The 15,619-nt window shown below is 43.4% G+C and overlaps 1 protein-coding gene across 1 annotated transcript in view; it reads left to right on the forward strand.

Moving 5' to 3' along the window:
• The window catches only part of BFSP2 (beaded filament structural protein 2), a 40,760-nt gene extending 26,116 nt beyond the window's left edge, over window positions 1-14,644 (forward strand). Inside the window, 4 exon segments of the mRNA XM_029587069.1 lie at window positions 9,770-9,816; window positions 9,818-9,877; window positions 9,879-10,007; window positions 14,641-14,644. Coding sequence (XP_029442929.1) covers window positions 9,770-9,816; window positions 9,818-9,877; window positions 9,879-10,007; window positions 14,641-14,644 — 240 coding nt within the window.
• The last annotated feature ends 975 nt before the right edge of the window (window positions 14,645-15,619 follow it).

A 15,619-nucleotide genomic window follows, 5' to 3' on the forward strand; every position in this document is an offset into this window, starting at 1 on the left:
CGGATACTTGTGACCCAGACTGGCCATTGTTGGAGAGAGACTGCTTGGCTCTATGGACCTTGGTCTGGCTCTGCATGACATTTCTTATTTTCTGAAGGAAGGAGCTTTTCGAAGACACTTAAATCCTGAGGAATGTGGGATAAATTAGCAGGGCCATCTCAACTTGATTGGCCTTGTCTCCCTGCTTCCTTTGCATGGTGAAATAAAAAAATTTGCTGAGAGCCAAGAAGGTCATTTTTCAAAGATTTAGCAGTACTGCCAATTTTCAAAGGAGAAGTCCTGTGGACTGCAGCCCTGCCAGGTTTAATTTTTAACCCACACTGAGGACCTGGGGCAATATGTTGACGCAGTTTCTCATTCCTAGAGTTTGGCATCATTCATTCACAGCAAGTACAGGGCATCTGGAGTTTCCTTCCCAGAAGCTTCCGAATTTTGGGATTCAGATGTGGGAAATACATGATCTAACAGATTTAGGATTTTGATGTTTTTAATATTAATATTTTGACCGAATTGATGTTAAATCAAGATGGTAGAGTACACTCCTCACACACCCTTTGTGAGGCATTCAATAAAATTGGGAGAATAATTTCTTGATTATCTGGCTGTAGAGGCAATGGTAAAAAGAGACTGAGTACATTCTGACCATAGGGTTGTTATATCTAAAACAATGGCTGATGGTATAAAACTTCAAAATAAATTGTCTAAGGCTTCTATTATAGATTCTGCTGTATCTGTTGTTATCAAAAGAAGTAACTAGTCCAGTAAAAGAAAACTCTGGAATAAAGGAGTCTACAGATTGCTTAAGAAGGTATATGAGTTAAACAGGATGATTTTACAGTCAGCAGTATATTCTTCATGAGCTAGGTAAAAGAAGTTGGAACTTGAATTGGGAAAATATGCTGTAGATAGTTCTATTCTGCTCTGATTTAACCTATTAAAAATGCTATCCAGATACAGTATATTGCAGATACAGTTCATGATATCACCTCCATATTAGCTAAAGTCATGGGAAGAGATGTAACTTACTATAGGAATGTGCAATTGTTTGAAATGACCTACGTAGGAAATGTCAATTCCTATGTTCTTTCATGTTTTCTAAATAAAACAGAAAAAAAATGAACGAAATTTCAGGTTTTTGCCATTTGTCATTTTAGGTGCTGTATGTAAATAGTTCACACTGAAAATGAAACAAAAAAAATGACATAAAAAGTAAAATAAAAAGGAAGTGAAAAATGAAATGAAAATAACATTTTTCTTGCATGCATACTTCTAGAAGATCCTGGATCAAGCAGTGGTCAGCTCATTATTCTTCTAATCTAAAGTGTGCCCGCTTGGAATTTCATTTGAGGGTGAAAGGATATTTAGACCCCAATTAGACAAGATTCTCAGAGATATTGCAGAATATAAGAAAGCCTTTCTATCTCATAAAGCTAAATCAGCAAATTTGGTCATTTAGATTCCAACATCAATATTTAAAAAAGAGAGGCAACATGTTTGACCCTACAGAAGATCAGCAAATACATTTTTCCCTGCACCAAATTTGCATTGATAGCGAGTATTTCAATGCATTGAACACACATACTTTTCCTACCTATTTGTAAAACAATATTCGTGCTTATATTTTATGCATGAAAATAATGTAGAACTCGCTTGCAGAGAACCCGAATTCTATGCACAAGTTGGCATATTTTAATGGAATTGAAATTAACTAGTTTACCAATGACTCCACCAGTTTGTCCAGTTCTTCTCCACATCATCGAGACCCTCCTGGTTCTTAAGCCTGAACTCTCTTCAATTCACCCAGACCTCCCACCCAATCAATAGTGCACAATAAACAAACCTGATATCAATGACACAAAATAATTACCTGGTGTAAAATTAGGCAGGTAAGTTGCCCAATGTATGCGCTTTTTATATTTTTTTAAATAGCAACTTAAGCGTGTGGTGGGACCGACCCCAGAATGCACCTAGACCTTTTTTATGTGTGCACAAAACATGAAGGGCCGGATTTTAAAAGCCCTACACGCGTAAATCCTATTTTATAAAGGCCCGGCGATGCGTGCAAAGCTCCAGGATGCGTCTAAGTCTCGGGATTTTTAAAAAAGGGGCGGGGAGGTCCGGGGGTGGGGCCAGAGGCCTCCGGCACAGCGGCCATTTGCTGCTGCGTTGGAGGATCCCGTGCCGACAGGCTGCCGGTGCGCGCAACTTGCGCCTGCCTGGAGGTCTTGGGGGACGTCAGGAGGGTGGGGGGTTGTAGTAAATTAATTTTGGAGGACTTGGGGGGCATCAGGAGCCTGCCTGGAGCAGGCGCAAAAGGTAAGTTAAAGGAATTGGGGGGGGGGGGGGGTTAGGCTAGGGCTAGGGGGCGGAAAGGTTAGGGGAAGGGGAAGGGGTGGGAAGGTTAGATTAGGGGGCAGGGAACAGTGGAAGGCTATGGGCGTCAGCACGTGCAAGATGCACTAGTGTGCACCCTGTTGCGCGCGCCGACCCCAGATTTTATAACTTGTGCACGTTATAAAATTGGGCATCCATGTGTGCGCACCGGGTAGTGCAGTACATTTGAATGATTGACATTTTATCCACCTTGACCTGGTTCATTCTTGTCATGGTATGCGCGAAACCAGTCCATTTGGGAATGCTATTTAAATCGTGAAATCACACGTATAACACCATTCTCTAATACAGGGGTCGGGAACCTATGGCTCGCGAGCCAGATGTGGCTCTTTTGATGGCTGCATCTGGCTCGTAGACAAATCTTTAATAAAAAAAGTAAAAATCTAACAAAAACCCCCCACCCTCCTGAGGCCCCCGAAGACCTCCAAAATTAATTTACTACAACCCCCCTCCCTCCTGACCCCCCCCCCCCCAAGACCTGCCAAAAGTCCCTGGTGGTCCAGCGGGGGTCCAGGAGCGGTCCAGGAGCGATCTCCTGGACTTGGGCTGTTGGCTGCCAGTAGTCAAAATGGCGCCGACGGCCCTTTGCCCTTACTATGTCACTGGGGTCGACCAATGGCGGCGGTAGCCCCTGTGACATAGTAAGGGCAAAGGGCCGTCGGCTGCCAGTAATCAAAATGGCGTCGACGGCCCTTTGCCTTTACTATGTCACAGAGGCTACCACTGCCATTGGTCGACCTTCTCCCTCACAGGTTTCTTGCTTTTGATATATTTTTTAAAGTTTTTATTATGAGTTTTTGCCTCTATGGCCAACTTCATTTCAAATTTTCTCTTCGCCTGACATCAATGTTTTACACTTAACTTGACAATGCTTATGCTTTATCCTATTTTCTTCAGATGAATCCTTCTTCCAATTTCTGAAGGATTTTTTTTGGCTAAAATAGCCTCTTTCACCTCACCTTTTAACCATGCCGGTAATCGTTTTGCCTTCCTTCCACCTTTCTTAATGTGTGGAATATATCTGGACTGTGCATCTAGGATTGTGGTTTTAAACAATATCCATGTCTTTTGAACACTTTTTGTTGTGCTTACCAGCCGCGGGAGTCTGCAACCGGCAGCCCTACCTTTGGTCCCGGGAGCCCGGCCTCCCACGTTGTCTGCCGCGCAGCATCCCAGCCCAACCAGGCCTGTGTGTCTGCCCTGACACTGGCATCCCTCTGGCCCTCCCAGGCACACGCACGAATCGCCTCGCCTCTTAAAGGGCCAGAGACAGGAAAGACTCCAATGGGCCCACTGATTACATCAGGGCTTGGGGCCTATTTAACCCTGGCCCAGCCCTTGGGGCCTCGCCTCGGCAACAGGTCCTACTCGCCTGAGTGTTGGTTGTCCGCTTCCGGTGCTCTCCTTCCTGTTCCTGCTCCTGCTCCAGTTCCTGATTCCTGGTCCTGTGTGTTCCTGATTCCAACTCCTGGTTCCCATGTTCCTGTTCTCCGCTCCTATCTTCTGTCCTCTCCTTGCCCTCTCGGACTGACCTCCTGGCTCTGACCTTTGCTTGGCCCTTGGATTCTGCTCCTCTGCCGCCTGCCTCGACCATCTGCCTGTCCCCGATGCTTCTTGATTGCCGCCTGCCTCAACCATCTGCCTGTTTCCGACACTCCTTGACTGCTGCCTGCCCTGACCTCTGGTACGTTTGGCCCCGCTTCTTCACCTCTCTCCTGGGAAGGTTAGTAAGTACTAGGTAATTCAAGATTGTTAACTAAAGTTCTTGTTTGATTGAAATTACTTTTTAATTTGAAATATAATATCTCAGAAGTAGTTAAAGTGTAATATAAATAGTAGGGAGGCCAACCTTTGGTCCATGCCCCAGCACCAGAGGTCCATGTTTCTAACCTGGTCACTCCTCCTGCTGCTGGAACCCCTTTTCTTCTTTCTGCGCCCATTAGGGAAGTGTATTCATTGGTCGATTAATTTAATTCATTTTGGTGGTATGCACATATCTCACGAATTGATAGTGCGCACACAAAATGGATGTTTGTGCATATTTAGTTTGGCAATAGACGTACACTGTTTTGCACACATACTATCCATTTGTGAGAGATGTGTGTACCGCCAAAATGAATGAAACAAATCGACCAACAAATGAGCATCCCTAGCGCCCATGCAGTTCACTGATTAGATGTTTCGACTGCGAATTGCTCCATAATACAGAATGTTGTGCATTTCAAAAAGATGATCTGTGAACTGCACAAATACGGGAGGAAGAGGAGAGATACTGTCAGCAGGAAAAGCAGCTGAGTTAGAAGTGTGAACCATTGCTATCAGGGCACAAAAGGGGGGATAAAGGGGGGAGAGGCGGTAAAGAGGAAGGGGGAGGGAGGCAGGAGCAGAAACATGCTCCAGGTGGGAGGAAGCACTATAGAAAAAAAAAAAATCAAGGTACAGGTTCCATGTGCCTGGACCTATCAGTGCTCTGATTATCACCCTCTACTATCATTTGTACCACAAAGTCTAATTAATCTCCCCACTTATCTCCTTCTTCTCATCTATATGTTAAACACACCTCTTACCTTCTTTTCCCTTTTATTTCTCAGACATTTTCCTTTCCTCATCTCTTCATCTTCTTCCCCCTCTTTCCTCCCCTTTCCTCCCTTGCCCAGGTTCTCTAACCTCCCTCAGGTACACGTGAGGCTGTAAAAATAGAAAGGTTCCACTAAAGAGCTGCTCTGATCATAGCAGAGCTGTTGTTCCTTTAGCTGTCACTCTACACTTCTTTGCAGTGACAAGTGAGCAGGCAACACTTTTTCTAGCACGCAGTGATGGATTTAGGGTTTTGCTGTCCCTAGGCACTGTGGGTGCTGTTGCACTGTTCCACCTCTCCAGGTCCTCCTCCCTCCCCCCCATAAAGTTGGAAAACAGGGAGACGAAGATCTAAGGCCCAACCCGACAATTTCCTGCTCAGGGGTAGGTTCTCATGCAAAAATTAGGAAATTCTGTCGCATATTGACAAACATTTCCATCTTATATTTTACCTTTGGTTACCGAAGGTACAAGGAGATATGGCTTTGCCCAATCTTCGGGTGTATTATTGGGCAGCCAGGCTTATTTTATGAAAGCCTGGTCGATGGCCCAGGAAGAGTTATGGCTTCAGTTGGCAAAATTTCAGGCTGAAGTGATTAATTTGGTGGTCCTCCCTTTCCTTCCTTGGGACTCTCCCAACAGTAAAAGAGTCTGTAGAAATAGCCCATTACTTGCTCATACAATACATATATGGCAACAGGTTAAAAAATTTGGGGGAGAAGGGATGTAGAGGTCAACTCCCCTGCTGCACCCATATATGAAACTACTCCATTTTCAGGATGTACGCGTTCTCCTCAGCCTTTAGAGAATGGAGAGACAGTGACCTTGCATATGTAACTCAACTTTGGAATGAGGATGGATTCCTTCACTTTCAATCACTCTGTATTGCGCTTGCCAGCTGCGGGACTCCGCGGCTGGCTTCCCTCACCAGTCGGGGGCCTTGGGGCTGCTCCCTCCTCTTCCATGATGGCAGGAGACCACCGCCACTGGCGCACTTCTTCTCTGCAATAAGGAACAACACCAGCACCTGACACCTGGCAGCAGTCTAGGCGCACACCTCTCTCAGGCTCTTAAAGAGACTGCGGCGGGAGAATTTCCCACAGTCTCCATCTGCAACAGGTCATTGCCTCTGCAACAGGTCATTGCCTTGGAGAAGCTGGTTGTTCTGCCTAGTGTTCCTGCTCTCATGTTCCTGCCTTGGGTTCCTTCCCCCCATCCTCTCCATTTTCTGCCCTACATCCTAGTCCTGTCTCCTGGATTCTGCTGCCTGCCTCCTGTCTTGACCCTTGGAATGTTCACTGGATTTTGCTGTCTGCCGCCTGTCTCGACCTTTCGACTGTTCACCAGATTCTGCTGTCTGCCACCTGCCTCAACCCTTGGACTGTCCACCCTGTCTTGGGCCCGAATCACCACAGCTCTGAGATCTGCCTCCTGACGACAAAGACCTGTTGGGTCTTTCTCTACAGGTAGTGTCAACCTCATCTTGGCTCAGGAGTCCACTGTCACTACACTCTGCAAGGAATTCAACCTCTCTTCTCATTTTCATGCTTTTTATCTTCAAATATGAAGAGTGTTAAGGGATAGACTTGACATGACTAAACCATTATCTCATTTGAATGGTCTGGAGACTTTTATGAGTACTCCAGACACATATGGTAAGGGTATAACTCTCATATATTCTAGTATTCTTCTTAGAAAATTTGGGAAACACCACAAGATATAATTGATGCTTGGAATGATGAGTGCACCATAGAGTTAGACCATAGAGCCTGGAAGCATATATGGAATTCTGCACAACACATATCTATGTGTGCTAAAAGAACAGAACTTATGGTAAAGCTATTAAACAGGACATGTCATACCCCCTATATTTTACTCTAAATGTTTTCCAGATGCTGTAGCTCAATACTGGAGGGGTTGCAGTCAGACCGGAACATATTCACGTATGGTGGTTTTGCCCAGTGGTCAGCTTTTTGGAAATAAATTACTCAAGAAATTGCTGAAATTCTTGGTGTTCCTGTTCAGGTGACACCTAGTACTTGTAAGTTAAGATTCAATGCCAAAACCATGCAGAGTCATGCATTTGGGATGCAGAATTCAATGGGAGTGATATGTGGTAGGTGTTGAAGAGCTGATGTGCACCCACTGGAAGAAGGACCTTGGAGTGATAATGTTGGATGATCTCAAGGTAGTAAAATACTGTGCTAAGGTGGTGGCCAGAGCCGGGAGGCTGCTTTGATCATAGAAAGAGGCATAAATAGTAGAAGAAAAAAAGAGGTAATAGTACCTTTTTACAGGTCATTTGTGAGGCCTCACCTGGAGTATTGGGTACAGTTCTGGTGGTCGTATCTCAAAAGGAATATAGAGAGGGTATAGATGGTCCAAAGAAGGGCAACCAAAATGGTGCAAGGTTTGTATCAGACTCCCTATGAGATGAGACAAAAGGAACTTAATATATATACCATAGAAGAGAGGGCAGAAAAATCTCAAATGTCCATTATCTTTATCTTAAAGATTTTTATTTCTAGTCTCACAGATGTATCACAGGATATTTCAAGCGTGTTATGGGTTACTCGGTCCCCTGACATGGACCGCGTTTCATATAACTGTGTCGGGAAGGACCAAATTTCACAACTCTGCATATGTTTAATTGTTAGAAATAAAGTGAATCCAAAGATTAATCATTTACAAAATGGATGCGTCGGGGAAGCAATATTTCTTTTTTTACATCCTTACCCTATGTACCATAGAAGGAGAGACAAGATGGGGAAATATGATACAGACATGTAAATACCTGAATGGGAAGTCAAGCTTTTTCATTGTAAAGGAAGGAGTTCAACTAGGAGTCACAATATGAAGCTCCAAGGAGATAGATTCAGGAACAATGTCAGGGGGCATTTTTTCACAGAGAGGGTAGTGGATGTATGGCTTACCCTCTTGGAGCAGGTGGTGATGGCAAGGACAGAGACAGACTTTTAAAAAGCATGGAATAAATACTGAGGATCCCTACTGGCAACAGAATGTTAATGAAGCACTGGGCGATCTTCAATGTGACCATTGCAGCCCAAGGTTCAGTGATGGACCTGGAATGCTTTGTGCTTCTTGGATATCATTGGGGAAACTTGCATGAAGCAGCGGGTGCAAACCTAAAGGGGACACCCAAAAGGATTGAGGGTTGGGTTTCATGGGTAAATGTGCATAAAATCACTGCTGGGCAGGCTAGATGGGGCTTTTTGATCTTTATCTGCCATCATTTATTATGTGACTGTTAACCCTCTTTGAGGACAATAATAAGCAAAACACACATGTTTCTTTCACATTTTCTTGCCAAAATACAATTTTAGCCCCAATTTTATAAAAGCCCATGAGTGTAAAATTCGGGAGATACGCACGTGGCTGGGCTGTGTGCGCGCTGAGCGCATTTTAGAAGCGGCCTGGCCATGCACATATCTCTCAGTATGCGCAGAAAGGCCGGGGGGCAGGGGCCAGCCGGGGAACTGCAAGCTGGCAGCCAGCTGGCGCACGGAAGTTACTTCTGTTTACAAGGAGCAATAAGTTTGAAAATTCTGGCTAGCTAGGTAAGAGTTAAGGGTCGGGGAGGAGAAGGGAAAACGTAGGAAGGGTAGTTAGGTGGATAGGCAAATTCCCTACCAGTCTGCTCCTTAATTGGAGCAGACTGGAAGGGAACTGGGAAAGGCCTACTTGCGTCGCTGCACGTATTTTTAAAAAATCCCCCCCTTGCGCGCATTACACGACACCCACCCACACATGCGCGCACTGATATTAAAATCGGCCACACCCATGTGCACAGGAATCATAACATGCGCGCGGTGACACGTGCATGTTATAAAATCGGTGCATCCATGTGCGTACGCTAGAAACCACACGCACATGGACACCCGCGTGTATTTTTTAAAATTGACCCCTTTATATTTTAACCCATTTCCCAACCCATCAAATCAAAACAAGTATTAATAGCAACAGCATTAAATAGACTAAACACAAAGTCATAAAAAAATAAATAACCCGCCCCAAAAACCAAAAAAACATATCTTTAATAGTATGATTTTATTTCTTATAGAGAACTTTCAAAGATCATTCTGCTGGTAGTCTGCACAATTACAGTTTAGAAAAGGACTCCAAATGGTTTCCGCTGCTTCCACATGGTTATGATGTAGTGCAGTCAATCAGTTTTAACTCACTGCTTTTGGAAAAAAGAGAATCCCCTTGTATCTAAGTACATAGGAGGTGCTAACCAACATTAATGTTTATTTTGAAACCTAAATAGGATCAAATGAACAGCTTCCCAATGCAGTATAATTTACAGAGTTACTATTATTAGCAACAATTTGTCAACAGTGGGCATTTTGTGACACCTGCTGAGTAATTTGCTTAACCAGCTGAACTCAGATTTGTTGGTGTGGATAAGCAGTGGCAAACAACTGCAACATTTAGTACCTATGAAAACATTCCAAACAACAGCCAGTAATGCAACATGTCACATTTTAACCAAATAAAAGAAAGAAACCTAAAAGTAATTCCAAACTCTATATTCATAATTGCTTCATATTTTAAAAATACTGTTAAATCCACACCCCGATAAACATACAAAGCAGTGCATCTTTAACACAAAAAATACATATTGCAACTGTAGATATTGCTACTCATTAATAGGGAAGACTGTACCAATTCCTTTCTAATATGGCATCATAATGAGTGTCCTGGATTTTTTAGTTAAAACAGAACATGATTTCTCTAGAACATGATATTTTTAAATCCACTGCATTGTTCTTAACAGAAAAGTGGTCTGGAGAACTCTCCGTGTGATGCCAAGCACCGGCATGACACAACTTCAGAACCTCGGCTCTCTCATCACTAAGCTGGATGCAGAACTGGGAGAGATAAAGAGAGAAAGACGAGCAGCAGAGAGAGCAGGAGAACCTGATGATTCACAGACTGGAGCTGGAGAAGGACATTTTTGTATATCACTGCATCCTAGATGGGGAAGAAAACAGATATGCTCCAGCTACAAAAAGGTCAGTTTATAAAGGGTTTATTGATTTATTCATTTAGGAGTCGATTTTAAAAAAGACCGCGCATGCGTCCATGAGCACGCAGTTCCTGGCGCACACACATGGATGCGCCGATTTTATAACATGCACGCACGGGGGGGGGGGGGATTTTTGGTAAATGCGCACAGCGACGCAATCATGCCTCCCCCAGTTCCCTCCCAGTCCGCTCCTACCCCCTACCTAACCTTCCTCCCTCTTTTCCTCTCCTCCCCGCCCCCTAAACCTAACCTAACTAACCCCAAATTCGTTATTTCAATACTTATCGCTCCTCTGGAGCAGAAGTAATCTGCGTGCACTCGCCAGCTGCTGGCACATGCTACCCCGGGATCGCGTCGAATGGCGCCAGCCCCCAGCCAGCCCCTTTGGAGAGGCCCGGCACTTGTACATGTTGTTATAAAATGTGCGCGGTGCGCGCAAGGCTCTACCACATGCATAAACCCCGGTATTTGTGCGCACGGGCCTTTGAAAAGGTACTTGCTAGTTTTTTTTGCCTGCCCTTCCAAGGAGCACATATATCCAGCAAATACACAACAAGTACAATAAACATACATAGAACAAAGATTCTAAAAACATCTGAAAATTCATTATATAAAACATGAAAAATACTACAATAAGGAATAAAAGCAAGTACAATTTAAAACCAATGACAAAGCTTAATCTACTAAACTTTTAGAAGCCTGAACAAAGAGCCAGATCTTAACCATATGTCTGTAGTAAGATGAACCCTGGGACTTAAGCACCTAAATGGGCCCCTTTGAAAACTGTCTAGGCCCAAGCGCTCAAATTTAGGGACCTACTCCACTAGGTACCTATGTAACCCCGGGGATGGTTGTACCCAGAGAGTGATACCAGAGGCCATATCTCAAATCATAGTGTTAGATGATGAACCTCCCTTTTTTTTTTAACTTATAATTTTTATTTTCATCCAAAACACAAGAAACATGAAATACAAGAGCTTAGAACGATAAATTGAGCCAAAAAAACTCCCCTCCTTCCCCCCATCCCCTCCTACTCCCCCTCCCCCTCATCCCCCCTCCCTTATCTATGAGCTCTAAGATTATATCCTGGGATCAATACCCATGGCAATCAAAGAAACAATTAGACAGGTGACTAAATGTGAGAGGTCCCATACAGGAGCTGTGTTAATAGTAAGCTATTCAATAATAACAGCACATAACAAAAGAAATAGCGGTTAGAGTTCAGTAAGTGGTTACAGGTACTTATATCGCCTGTTGTTTTTCCCATTGCAGGTAAGGTGACCAAATCTCCTGAAATTTGGATGAAGTTGCATGGAGTTCTGCAGTGATAGCTGCCATCCTACAGGACAGGTGCACCCTGTGTTGCACCATGCCAAGAGATGGTAGTAGTGATTGTTTCCAATAACTGGCTATCGCCAATCGGGTTGCAAAAAAGACTTGTTGACAAAAAAGAACGTGTGTCTTGTTCATGGAAGGTTGGGGGTGGTGAAGGAGCATGAAACCAGCGTCCAAAATATTGCGTACTCCTAAAAGTCCTTCAATCCATTGCGCTACATCGAACCATAAACCATGGACTTTTGACAAGTCCACCAAACATGAAAAAAGGTCCCGAACTGTCCACATGCTCTCCAGCATAAGGCGTCGATTCGTGGATATCTACGGTGTAGGGCTTGCGGAGTGAGATACCAACATGTGATCATTTTGTAGCAATTCTCTTGAAAGGAGGCGGATACTGAACATTTACGAGCCTGTAGGTAAATTTGCAACCAGTCCTTTCTTGTCAGATGCAATCCCAAGTCCGCCTCCCAATGGCGAGTATGCGGGAAGGATACATCAGACTTTCCAAGCAAAAGGGCATAGATTTTAGAAATTATCCCACGCGTTTTGTCAATATCAGCACAAAATGTCTCGAATAATGATTTTCCCTGTTTGAGAGATGATATCAGAGGTGTGCGAAGAAAATGTAAAACTTGGCTCCCTACTAGGGAGTCTGCGGAAGGTGGTGAATGTCTTGGGTGCAGTAGCCAGATCGAAGGGTAGAGCCCGAAACTGAAAATGCTGATGCAGAACTGAAAACCGAAGAAACCACTGGTGGTTTGACCGAATGCCTATGTGAAGATTTGCATCCGTGAGGTCTAAGGATGCTAGAAACTCTCCCTTGTGAACCGAGGCAATGACAGACCAAAGCGTCTTCATACGAAACCGGGGAACTTGGAAACATCTATTTACACTCTTAAGATCCAGAATGGGCGGAAAAGATCCCTCTTTTTTTGGCACATGAAGTAAATGGAGTAAAGGCCCTTCCATCTTACCTCTGGAGGCACTGAGACGATGGATCCTAGTTGCAGAAGTTGTTGTAAAGAGTCCTGCATCGCTCTTCTTTTGGTTTCGTAACCACAGGGAGAAATTAGAAATTGGTCCAGAGGACGCTGTGCAAAATTTAAAGCATAGCAGTCTCTTATCACGGTAAGGACCCACTAGTCCGAAGTTACTTTGGTCCATTCCTCATAAAACAGGGACAGTCTGCCCCCCTATCTCCAGCACCAAGGAATGGACCTGCGCCCCTTCATTGTGATGCTTTTGCACTGGAAGCAGACTGTGAGTTACCAGGTCTGCCAAATCGATGGCCCTGAAAGGACTGGGACCAAGTCTGTTCCTGTTAGGAGCTTGCCAAAAAGGGGCCGCAGGCTATCTAGATGGGCGAAATCTTCGATTCCCTCTGAATCTGGCCCGAGAGGCAAAGAAACCTCTGGATTTCGGTCTATCCTCTGGTAACCGATGAATCTTATTCTCACCCAGAGATTGGATCATATCTTCTAGATCCTTACCGAAAGTAGTTTGCCTATGAAGGGCAAGGACCAGTTTATCAACCAGAGGAACCTACGAGCTGAGACAGCTGAAACCATGGATCTGGCCGATTTATGCTAAAGATCATGCAGTGCACCCGCGTTATAAGCCACTGAAGCTTCCAGACGACATGCCTGGACCGCCTCTTCATCCGATAAATCAGCGTTAGCTTGCAATTGCTGAACCCAGCAGAGACCGCTCGTAAAGCGAAATTGCTGCAAATAGCCGCACGCACTCCCAGTGCAGAAACCTAAAAAAATCCTTTTAAGTTGTACTTCCAATTTCCTGTTTTACAGGTCCTTGAGTGCTGTATCTCTAATTTATCTTTTATTGCAAAGATTTTAGAAAAATAGTTCAAATTCAACTTGATAATTTTTTTTAGAGTCAAATGATATTTTATTTCCTAGTCAATTTGGTTTTAGAAAGAATTTTAACGCTGAAACCCTTTTACTTACTATGACAGATACAGTTTTAAGAGGCTTTGACACAGGTCAAAGTTTTTTTTTAATTCTTTTAGATTTATCGGCTGCCTTCGATACCATCCATCATGAAATTTTAATTACTCGTCTAAAGGAAATTGTAATTACAGATGATATTTTAAAATGGTTTACTTCATTTCTTAATAACCGCTCTTTTCAGGTTATAATAAAGAATTCACTCTCCAAGAAAATCCCACTTCAAAACAGGAGTACCCCAGGGGTCAACGCTATCAGCGACCCTTTTTAATATTTATTTGTTACCAATTTGCCATCTTCTTACAGGGCTAGGTTTAAAGTTTTATGTTTATGCAGATGATATTCAGTTTTTAGTTCCTGTAGAAAATGATGTCGATTATACTATAAATGAATCACTGTCTAATTGAATACTATAAAACAATTATTGCTACAAATGAAATTACTTTTGAACATGGAGAAAACTGAAATATTATTAGAAAGAAAAAGTTCCCAACAGAATATCCTGGTATTTAATTTTGAGAACATTAATATAGTACCCTCGCCATTTGCCAGAGATCTTGGAGTGATAATAGACACAGAACTTAATTTGAAAAAGCACATTGCCACCAAGTTAAAAGACGGATACTTTAAATTGCTAACCCTGGGAAGATTGAAACCACTATTAGAACCAGATGATTTTAGATCTGTTCTCCAAGCCTTACTTCTTTGCCAACATAGACTATTGTAATGTGCTGCTATTAGGCATTCCACAGTCCACCATTAGACCTTTACATGTATTCCAAAATGATGCGGCTCGAATTCTGACGGGAAAAAAGAGATGTGATCACATCACACCAACACTGATAGCATTACATTGGCTGCCGATTAACTCTAGAATATAGTATAAAACAGCATGCATAATACATAATCTATGGAGAGAAGACAGAATGGCTGAATACTGCATTATGGCTGCATACTCCGCAAAGAAATTTGAGATCAGCCAATAAAGGACCCCTATCAATCCCTACAATTAAATGTGCATGTCTCGGCCAAGTAAGAGAGAGAGCTCTGTCAATAGCAGGAACAAAACTGTGGAATATGCTACCATCTCAATTAAGGCTGCAACAGGATAAAAACAAGTTTAAAGTCGACCTTACCACATGGCTGTTTAATGCTGCTTACATTGAAAATGAGAAATAGGCATGCACACTAACTTAACATTTACAGCATTTTCTTTTCTTTTAACTATTTATTCCTGAATCCTAAATATGTGCTTTTAGCATTTTATCTATTTAACATCTGTTTTACTATGCTTTACTTTTAATCTTTCTTTAACAGCTAATGGGTTTTGTAATTTCTGATCTTTTAATTATTTTAGCTGTTAATTATTTTATGATATGATTATTTCATTACTTTTATGTATTTTATTGAAATGTTAACCGCTGTGAAGGCTATGCTGAGACAACAGTATATAAATGTTAAATAAACCTTAAACCTGTAGCTCCAGTGACCGGAACTGTGGTCTTCTTGGTAACAGCGGACACTACCGCATCTACCTTGGGTACTCGAAGCAGCTCTAAAGCTATATCTTCTGGCAGAGGATTTAGCTTGTCCTTGGCCTCACTCACTTTCAAACTCAGATCCGGGGTATCCCATTCTTGGAAAAGCAAATCTGTAGCCGAGAAATGAAAAGGAAAAGAAGAAGCAGGGCCTCTCAGATCCAACAACACCGGATCCATAGCACCCAATTTAGATTCCTCTGGGGGACATTCAATGCCCAGTTCAGCTAAAATAGCAGGAATAAGGGGACACAACTCCTCCTTTCTAAAAAGGTGCACCATCTTTGGGTTATCCTCCTCCCCCAGCATGCGTCCCACGCATTGCGCTATGGTGCTGTAAATCAGAGTCTACATCCACCTCCTGCGGGGGTTTGGGCTGGAGGTCTGGGTCATCTGGATCAGTGTCCTGACTAGAAGTATCTGGAGTAATCTGGGAAAACCCGGAATGACAGATAAGTTTAGGCTGAGTAGGCTCTGCACCTCCCTTAGGGGTAGACCGTTTCTTAGCAGAGGACTTAGAATTCTGAGAAACATCCTTTTTGCCAGATTGCAGCTTCCCTAACTTCCTTGCCTTGTAAGCTTTATGGTGCAACAACACAAATTGTGAGGAAAAAGAGGAAGAGGAGGAGTCAGAGGCCCCCTCGGAGCTATCCTCCATGGCAGGAGAAATAGGGTGTGAAGGTTCCCTGTCCATTGGAACCCCTTGCTGGGAAGAAAAAGGAGGAGGTAAAATCCCTTCCGCCAGCGCTGCACTAGTC

The sequence above is a fragment of the Rhinatrema bivittatum genome, chromosome 2 (assembly GCF_901001135.1).
Source record: "Rhinatrema bivittatum chromosome 2, aRhiBiv1.1, whole genome shotgun sequence".
In the NCBI taxonomy this organism is placed as follows: Eukaryota; Metazoa; Chordata; class Amphibia; order Gymnophiona; family Rhinatrematidae; genus Rhinatrema; species Rhinatrema bivittatum.